Raw genomic sequence first — 11,854 nt, 5'->3', positions numbered from 1 at the left:
TAACATTGGTTTTTTTTATCTGTGAAATGTCAATAGTAACTCTTAGGAACACTGAGGATTTGAAACAATACAATAAAGTTTCTAACCAGTGATGTGTGCCCAATAAAGGATAACTATTATTACAAACTGTCTCCCTGTAAAAGCCCTGAGGCAAGAGTAAAAGATAAAGCTAACTATAATGTTACTTGTTCAGTAGCTAAGTGTGTCTGACTCTTTGCAGTCCCAAGGACTGCAGCATGCCAGGCTCCCCTGTCCTCCACTATCTCCCAGAGTTTGCTCAGATTCATGTCCATTGGGTGATGCTGTCCAATCATCTCATCCTCAGCTGCCCCCGTCTCCCTTTGGCTTTACTCTTTCCCAGCACCAGAGCCTTTTGCAATGACTCAGCTCTTTACATCAGGGAGCCAAAGTATTGGAGCTTCAGCATCCGTCTTTCCAATGAATATTCAGGATGGATTTACCTGGGGATTGACTAGTTTGATCTCCTTACAGCCCAAGGGACTCTAAAGAATCTTCAGCACCGCAGTTCCAATGAATCACTTCTTTGGTGCTCAGCCTTCTTTATGGTCCAACTCTTAAACCCATACATGACTATTGGAAAAACCACAGCTTTGATTACATTAACCTTTGTCGGCAAAGTGAAGTCTCTGCTTTTTAATACACTGTCTAGGTTTGTCATAGATTTCCTTCCAAGGAGCAAGCGTCCTTTAATTTCATAATTGCCGTTACCTTCTGCACTGTCCGCAATGATTTTGGAGCCTAAGAAAATAAAATCTGTCACTTTCCCCTTTTTCCCTTCTGTTTGCCATGAAGTGATGCGGCTGGCTGGAAGTTCTGACCTTAGTTGTTTTCATGTTGAGTTTCAAGCCAGCTTTTTCACTCCTCTTTCACCCTTATCAAGAGGCTCGGGTTTTCTTCACTTTCTGTCAATCATTTGCATATCTGAGGTTGTCGATATCCCCACCCCCACCCCCACCCCCGAAATCTTGATTCCCACTTATAATTCCTTCAACCCAACAAACCCATTACTTGCTAATAAGCAAACGCTACCTAAGGCTTGAAAAAGTTTACATTCAACTTTTACACTTACTTATAGTAGTTTGACTAGGAAAAAAAATCACAGTGAAAATATGCCCAGATAGGTTAGGTGCAATAAACCTTCCCATGCACCACTGTTTGGGCCCTGATTGTAAGTAAAAGAAAAATGCGGATTACCAGGTGACTAAACAGCTTCTGGTGATTGCAGCCATGAAATTAAAAAGACTCTTACTCCTTGGAAGGAAAGTTATGACCAACCTAGACAGCATATTCAAAAGCAGAGACATTACTTTGCCAACAAAAGTCCATCTAACCAAGGCTATGGTTTTTCCAGTAGTCATATATGGATGTGAGAGTTGGACTGTGAAGAAAGCTGAGTGCCGAAGAATTGATGCTTTTGAACTGTGGTGTTGGAGAAGACCCTTGAGAGTCCCTTGGACTGCAAGGAGATCCAACCAGTCCATTCTAAAGGAGATCAGTCCTGAGTGTTCTTTGGAAGGTCTGATGCTGAAGCTGAAACTCCAGTACTTTGGCCACCTCATGCGAGGAGTTGACTCAGTGGAAAAGACTGATGCTGGGAGGGATTGGGGGCAGGAGGGAAGGGGACGACAGAGGATGAGATGGCTGGATGGCATCACCGACTTGATGGAGGTGAGTTTGAGTGAACTCCAGGAGCTGGTGATGGACAGGACTGCCTGCTGCTGCTAAGTCGCTTCCAACTCTGTGCGACCCCAGAAACGGCAGCCCACCAGGCTCCCTCTCCCCTGGGATTCTGCAGGCAAGAACACTGGAGTGGTTTGCCATTTCCTTCTCCAATGCATGAAAGTGAAAAGTGAAAGTGAAGTCACTCAGTCGTGTCCGACTCTTAGCGACCCCATGGACTGCAGCCTACTAGGCTCCTCCATCCAGGGAGGTCTGGCGTGCTGCAATTCATGGGGTCGCAGAGAGTCGGACACGACTGAGCGACTGAATTGAACTGAACTGAACTGAAACATCTTCAGCTTTTAGGACAGGTGCCCAAAAAAATCTTCCAAGTTCCAGGGGAAAAGTAGAGCTCATCACTAATGGACATTGTGAAGCTATGAAAGGAGCATTCAGGCTCCATCTATCCTTTGTGTAAAAAGTCGCAATAAAAGAACACGCGTGTACCCACCATCCAGTTTTTCAAACTGGACTCTATTCTTTCCATTAACCAAGATGATGATTTTTCAAACGCAGGAACGACGACGACTCCCTGCAGCTCGGCCAGCTGTGCCCTCCACAAAGCCTTCCCAGAGACGAATCAGCTCCCTTAGAACTGGGACCAGACCGCCCCGCCAGCCTCCCCGAACCAGAAATGCACCCAGAGTCCCCTCTTCGGCGGCCGGGTCACGTGACGAGGTGGCGCGGCCCCTCCCCCGGGCGCTGAGGGTCACGTGGGCCCGCGGCCCCGCCCCGTCGCCCCAGGCCGCGGCAAGGTGGGGCCTGGAGTTCGCCCCGGAAGTGGCTGTCGGGAGTTGACAGCTGCTGGGAAGGTGGCAGCGGCGGGCCCGGAGCAAGATGGCGCTGCGGCCGGGAAGTGGAGCTGGCGGCGGCGGGGCCGCGGGAGCCGGCGCGGGGGCCGCCGGGGGAGGCAGGTGGGTGTGAGGAGCTGGGCCAGGACGCGCCCCGTCGACGGGTGGTCTGCGGTTATGGCGGTTTTAGCCGGCGCCGACCCCTGTTCCCTGGAAACTAGGGCTGCGGGAGAAGGGTCGTCCTCCGGTAACCTAGGCCGAAGGGGCGGATGGAGGCTGGGCGCCGGGTGCTTTGGGGCCGAGCGGGGAGGAGACGGGGAGGAGGCGAGGGTCCCTTTGGTGCGGCTGGCAGCCGGCCGGGTGGGTCAAGAAGGGACCCCGACGCCTCGCTTCTAGCCCGGCTGGATCTGAAGCTGCCAGAGCCTTCCCTTTCCCAGGGCTTCACCAGGGGCTCCGAAAGATCTTTTCAGAGAGCTGGACAGGTGTTTCCAAGATATATGTGTGTGTGTCTCTTCGCACACTGTTCGGCTTTCAGCGACTTGTCCTTTACTTCCTTAACATACCAGAAACAGGAAAACCTGAAGACCTTTGCATTTGCTAAAGAGCTCTTGTGGAAGTAATTCTTAACACCTGGCTCCTCAATAAACACCAGTTCACTGTTGAGCAGCACGTAGGCAGTTATCAGGACAAAGCTTCCAGACTTTTACTTAATCCTTAAACAAATTTGCTTTTTCTGTCATATTTCAGCTGCTAATCGCCAATGCTTCTCATATCCAGAACGATAAAACAAATGAAGAGTGCAACCTGGCAAGTTTACCGTTTGAGGAAATGCTTGATTCTGTGAAGTTTACATCCCATTTCTGTTAATGACCTAGTCTGACTTTGTTTTGCTAGCCAACCCGAGGTTCATACACGTTTGGAGATAAATTTAGTTCTTTATCTTAAGCATCCCAAATTATTTTTGGAAAACCAAGTGTTAGTTTTTTGATATGCAGGGTTTTAATTTTGGAGTCATGAATACCGCAGTGTGAAGCCTTTAAAGTCATCACCTCTTGAAGGTGCTTGTAATATATATATGTCAGAAAAAAGAAGCAGTTGCTGTTAAATAAACCACCTGTGTGCGACTCCATCTTTCATTTTCTCTACACCTTTAGCTTTAGATTTAAGACTGCCTTTTTTCCCTTTTGTTTTCAGATTTTCACTGTTGCATTAGTTTTTCAGCATATTTGGGGGTTTTTTTTAGCATAAGTCATTACTGGCTGGAGAAGACAAATATGTCAGTCTCTTCTGATCATCAGGACCATTTTTAAAATGTTTGTGAGTGGCATTAATTTGATCAAGTATATGATGAATCATGGCACCAAGTTCTGGGGAAATATAAACTTAAAAGAATTCAGCATTCTAGACACAAGTTTGGGTTTTTTTGGTTGTTGTTTTGGGGGTTTTTTGGGGGGTGTTTTTCATTTGGGGTTTGTTTTTGTTTTTCAAAAAAGATGAAGGCATCTTCAGTGTAGAAAGTTGAGTAAATCATTTCCTTTAGTTTGTAGTAGTTTAACATGAGCACAATTTTTTTTCCCTAACTATGGCCTGAATTGTGATAGAAATTAGAACTTAAAAATTTTTGTTTTCTATTTAAAATTTGGTTGTAGCAATGTTGCATTATTAAACTAGAGGATATATGAGAGAATAACTCAATTTTATATTGAAAATTGTCTGGTAAGTATTCCCTGTATTGGAGATTTTCCGAGGCTGAGAAACTGTGGTTAATTTAAAAAGTGTACAGTTTTTAGAGACCAGTGGTGAGGGCTGAAGAAGCTAACGTTATGGCTGCAACCTAAGTATATTTTAGGGAAAAAGAAGAAGAACCAGGCGGTCTCTTTCAGCTTTTAATAGAGGAAATCCATTAACTATAATTTACTATATTTCTTAGGTACTTGTCTGTTTGCTAAGAGGCTAAGCAAAAAGCACTGGCATTTTCCAACTTTACTAATGTTAGCCTACTTTTGACTGGTATCCTGACTGGGCTACTTGGAATAAATTGTAGAGTTGTGTAAAGGGCAAAATCTACCCAAGAGATGAGAAGTAAAAAAGCATTTTTTAAGTCAAGTATACTAGGGAAAAAAAAAGTTGAAAAATCTTGGTTAGTCTGTATCCTTCTGGGATAGTATCATTTGTAAGCTTGTCCATTTCCTGCTTTTATAAGCTCCTTATGGGCCTCCTCACCTTTTTATCTTCCACAGCTGTAGCACATTGTACACACAGGAAACATTCTATAAATATTTGTGGATTCAAGCATCATTGGAGGCAAAGAAGAGCTATTTCAGCTGGGCCTCATTTTGAGGAGGGGTCTGCCCTGGTGGCTCAGAGGTTAAATAAAGCCTGCAATGCTTTCTCGGAGAAGGCAGTGGCACCCCACTCCAGTACTCTTGCCTGGAAAATCCCATGGATGGAGGAGCCTGGTAGGCTGCAGTCCATGTGGTCGCTAAGAGTCAAACACGACTGAGCGACTTCACTTTGACTTTTCACTTTCATGCGCTGGAGAAGGAAATGGCAACCCACTCCAGTGTTCTTGCCTGGAGAATCCCAGGGATAGTGGAGCCTGATGGGCTGCCATCTATGGGGTCTGACAGAGTTGGACACGACTGAAGCGACTTAGCAGCAGCAGCAGCAATGCTTTCTGCCTGCAATGCGGGAGACCTGGGTTCGATCCCTGGATCCGGAAGATCCCCTGGTGAAGGAAATGGCAACCCACTCCAGTATTCTTGCCTGGAGAATCCCATGGACGGAGGAGCCTGGGTGGGCTACAGTCCACGGGATCGCAAAGAGTCGGACACGACTGAGCGACTTCACTTTCTTCCTTTTTCTTTCATTTTGAGGAAGAGGAGAGGGTCAAGAAATTGTCATGGAGATGGGAAGGCCTAGTGAACAGTAGGGGACAGCAGGTAGGCTGGATGGATGGACTGTGGCACTGAGTGGGAGAGAAGAGTTGTGAGAGAAAACTGAAAAAATTCTGGTACAACTGGAACGGGCCTTGAATATAAACTAAGGAAATTTGATTTAAGGAGGAATCACTACATTGTTTTAATCCCAGGAGCAGCCTTATCAAGGGTTTCCCAGGTGGCGCTAGTGGTAAAGAACCCTCCTAGCAGCTCAGGAGATGTAAGAGACGTGGGTTCCATCCCTGGGTTGGGAAAACCCCCTGGAGGAGGGCATGCAACCCACTCCAGTATTCTTGCCTGGAGAATCCCATGGACAGAGGAGCCTGGCGGGCTGCAGTCCATGGGGTCTTACAGAGTCAGACATGACTGAAGCAATTTAGCACGCACACGTGCAGCCTTATCAAATGGTCCTTTAGGGAGATGCGCCTCACCTGTGCGACATGAACTGCATTAGAAGCCATAGAGGCTGCCGGTGGGGAGATCCACTGGGAAGTCTTGTTAAGTCCAGGCTTCAGAGAGAAGTGAAGGCTGGTGTGGGTTAGTCACGAAGGTAGCGGAAAGTGGAGGATGAATGAGATGGGCATGTGATGAACAGAGCTCACAGTGCTGCTCTCAGACTAGGTCGTAAGTAATGCGTAGTGGTTTCACCTTTGAAATCAAAGTGCTTGTCATCTTGCTGCCCAGTTTTTGGCCAAGCTTTGCTGTCTTTATCAGTATCTTACCGGTCTTTAAGTATGGTGGCTGTTAGTGGTCTAAACATTTCAGAGAGTCTTATGAGTGGTAAATAGGTCAGTAGGTAGTTTGGGTTGTTGTATAATTATTGGAGTAAGTCATGTTTGTCAGTAATACTCTTATTTTTGTTAATTTTTGTTAAAATGTTGCTTTACAGTTTATGTCAGTTTCTACTGTACAGCAAAGTGAATCAGCTATACATATACATATGTCCCCTCTTTCTTGGATTTCTTTCCTATTTAGGTCACCACAGAGCACTGAACAGGGTTCCCTGAACTATACAGTAGGTTCTCATAGTTAAATAGTATGTATATAGTGTATAGTATCAATAGTGTGTATATGTCATCCCTCTCTCAATTCCTCCCACTGCTCCCCTTCTCCCCCTTGGGGTTCATACCTTTGTTCTCTATGCCTGTGTCTCTATTTCTGTTTTGCAAATAAGATCATGTGTATTGTTTTTCTAGATTCCACATATATGCATTAATATATGATATTTGTGTTTCTCTTTCTGACTTAATTTACTCTGTGTGACAGTCTCTAGGTCCATTCGGGTCTCTACAAATGACCCAATTCTGTTCCCTTTTATTGCCGAGTGATATTCCATTGTAATTATGTACTACATCTTCTTTATCTATTAATATCCTTAATTTAGTTTTTGTGTATGTTTTCAAAGTAACCTTTATAGGTCTATAATCTTTAAAACTGATTTTGAAGTCTCAACATGTTGAATACTTAAATGCACTGCTCCTCAGTTTGTAAATCTTAGTGTATGATTAACTTAAAAAAAAACTGAGTCCTACCAAATTTCAACTTGCAGTTTAAACATGTTATCCAGTTAACACATTGCTTAGCTAAAAAATTTTGTGTGCTGTTCAGAAAAGCTGTTCACTGTTCAGGCCTCTCTTTGGGTGCAGGCCCACTTGTCAGCAGAATTTGTGAGTGTTTCAGATCCTCTACAAGGCTGTAAATGACATGTAACCCGATAGCTGTCCAACTAGAAATTTGTAAACCACCTTACCAAAAAGTTCTTGATCAAAGTGTTTTAAAGTTAGAAGACTCTGCAGTTTGGGTTTTAGCCCTTTTCCTGGGTCAAGGGGGGTGTTGTGCAATAAAAAAATGCAAAGACACCTAAATTTGGCATACTATTCTGGATCTCACTATGTGCCTATAAAGACTCTCAGAAATCCCCTTCAGATTCTTATCTTCCGGATTTAAGGACTCAGATTTTTCCTTCCTCTGTATTTGTCCCATTTTCTTTCCCTCTGGTCTCAGAGAAAGAAGTCCTTCGTCCTTTTGCTGTGTTAATCCTATCCTCTCAAAAACCTTGTTTCTCAGTTTCTAATTATATCTTTTGTATCCTAAATCTTTATCTCTGCAGCTCCTGTTTCCTGTGATGAAACTGTTCGCTCAAAGATCATCATTTTTTAAAACAGCAATCTTTATTTATTAATCCCCATTGTTATCAACTTCTCTATAGCATGAGACACTGGTAACTCCTTCCTTAAATGTGGTCCTACCCCAATTATAACTTTCAGTTATAATCGATTTCCTTGGTTGTCAGTGACCATTCCCTACACAGTTTTCACTAAGAATTCTCCACGGTTGCCTTTTGTTGTCTTCTCACTATGTATACACATCCCTTTGACTCCTTCATCCGCAACCAGACCTTAATTTTTTTTCTCTTTTTACCTTTATTTAAAAGAGCCTAGGGGACTTCCTACTTAATCACTGGTGGTCCAGTGCTTAAGACTCTGTACTTCCACTTCAGGGGGCACGGATTTGATCCCTAGTCAGAGAACTAAGATCCCACATGCCACAAAGTGTGGCCAGAAAATAAAAAAAGAGCCTAGCTAGGTTGATGCAGACCCTTCTCCTGATCTGGTGTTACTTGTCCAATTACCTGTTAGAACGCTCCTCATGGACACCGTCCTAGCACCATACTCCCCACACCTGTTAACACTGGGTTCCTGTCTGCAGTGAACAGCGTCACCATCCTTGTAGTCACTCAGGCCCCAAATTTCAGAGGCATCTTCAGTTCTTTCAGCTTTTTCAATACTGTTCTCCATCCAGGTAGGTGCTAAGTCCTGTTGATTCTTCCTTTTAAATAACTTTCATTCACCTCTTCTTGTTCGTTCCCACTACTCTGGTTATGGCCCTTTTCTTATTAAGATTACTTTAGTAGTTTCCTTAGCTGTTTCTTGTTACTTCAAGTCTTCTCTGCATACCCCATTACCAGAGAAACATACAGCACGTTTCTGATCATTTCTCTGCTGAAAACCTCTGACATCAGGGAAATGTACATCCAAATCACAGTGAGGTCCTTCACGCTCATTAGGATAACTATCATTATAAACAAACAAAAATCCAGAAAATAAGTGTTGATGGAGGATGTGGACCCTCCGCCTGGTCCATTGGGAATGCAAAATGACACAGCTGCTGTGGAAAACAGGTAGTTTTTCAAAAAGTTACCAGAGAATTACTATGTGGCCCAGCAACTCCACTCCTAGGTAGAGACCCAGAAGAATTGAAAGAGGGACTCCCAAGAGATACTTGTACATCAGTGTTTATAACAGCATTATTCACAACAGCCAACTCAGCTGTCCATCAACAGATGAGTTGGATAAGCGAAATGTGGTAAGTACAAACAATGGAATATTATTCAGCCATAAAAGGGAATGAAATTCTGACACATGCTACAGCTTGATGAACCTTGAAAATGTTATGCTAAGTGAAATAAGCCAGATACGAAAGGACCAGTATTGTATGATTCCATTGAAGGTGGCTAGAATAGACAAATTCATCAAACCAAAAAGTAGAATAGCGGTTACGAGGGGTTGAGGGGGGAGAAAGTAATGGGAGTTATTGTTTAATGACTACAGAGTTTCTGTTTGGGATGGTGAAAAAGCTGTGGAAATGGATCTTGGTGGAGGTTGTACAACATTGTAATGCCACTGAACTGTACACTTAAAAATGGTTAAAATGGTAAAGTTTTATATTATGTATATTTTACCACAATTCTTAAAAATCTGACTTTATGTAGTATTCAAAATCAAACATTTTAAAGGCCTTCTTCAGTCTGCTTACTTTTCCAGTCCTGTGTCTTGTATTCAGCCTTAAATCATTTTTCTGAACATGCTACAGCTTCGGCCTCTGAACTTCTGTTCAAACTGTTGCTGTGTAGTGTGCCTTTCTTTTAAGATACAGCTTGAGAGTTACCTCCAGAAACCTTCCCAAGATTTAACTGATCAAATTAGTCTGTTTTCTTCTCATTTCTGTTAGTATTCTGGCCCTCTCACAGGCCCTAGTACAGTCTATCCTATGTTAAAAGTTATTTGCCTGCATCTGTGTCTTCAGCAAGCCTGAGCTCATTCAGGCCTTTCGTGTAATAGGCACCCAATAAGTGTTCACTGAATTGAATCTAATCCAGCCCTCTCATTTTATGGATGAAGAGATCGGAATCCAGGGGAGTCACACAGCGACAGAACCAGGATCAGTTTCAAAGTCTTATCTCTTCTGGTTCAAAATTTCCCCCCTTGGCTAACCTGCTGACTGTCATGCAAACTGTGGATGCTCAAACTGTTTTGATGGTGGATAATTCTATATTTTTTTGCACTGTGGAACAGATACCAGGGCCCTGGCTACAGTTTTATTTATGTAAAATATTATGTTTTATCTGAAATCTTTGCACTAGGAAGATCCTCATATATTTTTTAAAAATATTATTTATTTGGCTGCATTGGGTCTCGGTTGCGACATGCGGGTTCAGTAGCTGGGACAGGCAGACTTAGTTGCCCTAGGCGTGTGGGGTCTTAGTTCTGCAGCCAGGGATCAAACCCACATCCCCTACGTTGCCAGGCAGATCCTCAGCCGCTGGGCCACCAGGGCAGTCCCAGTCCTGATGTATCTTTGTTGCGTTTTCAGCTTCGTGTTTCCAGTTGCCAGTGGATTGAGACCCCCTCAAGGTACGTGAAAGTTTATGTTGTCAGCTTTCACTTTTCACTATTTGTTTCTGAACTTGGGGATTAAATGAGTAAAAAAAGTTCTGTTGCTTTCAAATAGAGTAAAATTTTCTTGTTGTCTTGAACCTGATAGCTTACTCCTAAAATTTCTAAAAAAAAATGGGTAATGGGGAATAAGAAAAATGATTCCTCATTTCTCCCAAACTTAGTTAAATATCAAATCAACAGGTGGTTATTTAACCTCAGAGGTGAAGGAGACTTTTAAGACAGGAGTATTAAAGAAACAAGTGACGAAAATGAAATGAACTGAAGTTCTCTGAATGCCAGCTTTCACCTGCCTCTAGATTGTTAGCTCTGCGGGGCAAGGGCTGTGTCTGCCTTATACTCATGAGTGTCTCCAGCACCCAGCATGCTGACAGAAAATAATCAGGTCTCTATAGCTGCTTATGGGATGAATAAATGAACCTCTTTAGTTGTTTTAGCCTATGTCTTCTGTGTATGAATTTGATCTTACTATAATCATGTACATAAGTTATCACTTATTCTGCTTCTGTTTAAACTATTTTAAGTCTCTTTTATTTCTAGCAATTTCTCTGCTAGGTGTATTCCTTCTCAGTTTCAGACAAGGGCCCATCAATATCTATTCTAGCTTTGTCTTCAAGGAAACAGTAGTGAAAGGGTATAATAGCTCATGTCTCTGTACCCCGGGACAGAACATTGACAGAAGAATATGCTTGTCTATCTTCTCACTTCTCCCACTCCTGCGTACCCACTTCCTCTGCACAGTCCAAGCCTCTCTGAAAACTGGCCCTTCTCACAAAGCCAGCGTTGACCAGTTATGGTAGGCCTGCTACAGAAACAGACTCCTAGGTCATCAGTAGAGATAAATGATAAAGAGCGGCTCAGTAGCAGGTGGTCAGTGTCTCCACTCATAATCAGTGATGGAGGCCGAGTTTCAGGTAAATTTTTCCAAGGGTCAGTTGCATTCTTGCTCACGCTTATTCATTATTTAAGCTCTCTGTAATTAGATGTGTCCTAGATTTGGATCAAGTGGGTGGAGGTCTGTTGTTGTTTAGGAAGACATCACAGCGTTTTGTGTTTATTTTTGTGGCTCCTCATTTTGCATTTTTATAAACTTTCAAGTAAAAACCTACATATGAAGCAAAGGAACAGGACAAGGATAGAGCCCAAAAGGTTGCCTGAGATCTTTTTCTTCTGGAATTTGCAGCTGTTTCCGAGGGTTGTTTTTGTTTGTTTGTTTTTAATGGAGTGTATTAGAGTGGACCTTTTGATCTTTTGAAGGCTTTAAATTACGCATGGGTTATTTCTGAAAGCCTGTACAAGGAACTGACAAGAAGAGTGGCCACCAAGGTGAATGGGAGACAGGAGAGAAACAAGACTTGTTTTTCAGTTGTGTGTACTTCCGTGCCTTTAAATGCCATGCCATATCTTTGAGGCATGTTCAGGACTTACCTGAACAGGACACACCTGTTCAGGACTTAAATAAAATTACGAAAATAAATAAAACTGTAGGTCCAAAGGCATCAGAGGGATAACATCCTCCTGTGCTATGTCCAGTCTCTGCATTCTCATTGTGCATGATGCCTCAAGGCGTTCGCATTTGGCATTCCTATGTCTAGAATGCTCCTCCCTGGTCCCCGCATGGCTCACTCCCTTACTCTTTCAAGTCTTT

At 43.3% G+C, this 11,854-nt stretch overlaps 1 protein-coding gene across 38 annotated transcripts in view; it reads left to right on the top strand.

Annotated features, from left to right (window-relative positions):
* The first annotated feature begins 2,482 nt into the window (after positions 1-2,482).
* SYNRG (synergin gamma) overlaps positions 2,483-11,854 on the top strand; it is an 88,087-nt gene continuing 78,715 nt past the window's right edge. For all 38 annotated transcript variants that reach the window (XM_042255386.2, XM_060395209.1, XM_060395207.1 and 35 more), the window contains exons 1-2: positions 2,483-2,654; positions 10,124-10,164. In XM_042255386.2, coding sequence (XP_042111320.1) covers positions 2,578-2,654; positions 10,124-10,164 — 118 coding nt within the window. In that variant the 5' untranslated portion in view covers positions 2,483-2,577. The remainder of the gene's footprint in view (positions 2,655-10,123; positions 10,165-11,854) is intronic.

Source organism: Ovis aries, chromosome 11 (genome assembly GCF_016772045.2).
Source record: "Ovis aries strain OAR_USU_Benz2616 breed Rambouillet chromosome 11, ARS-UI_Ramb_v3.0, whole genome shotgun sequence".
Classification (NCBI taxonomy): domain Eukaryota; kingdom Metazoa; phylum Chordata; class Mammalia; order Artiodactyla; family Bovidae; genus Ovis; species Ovis aries.
This window is presented reverse-complemented; position numbering and strand designations above follow the sequence as displayed.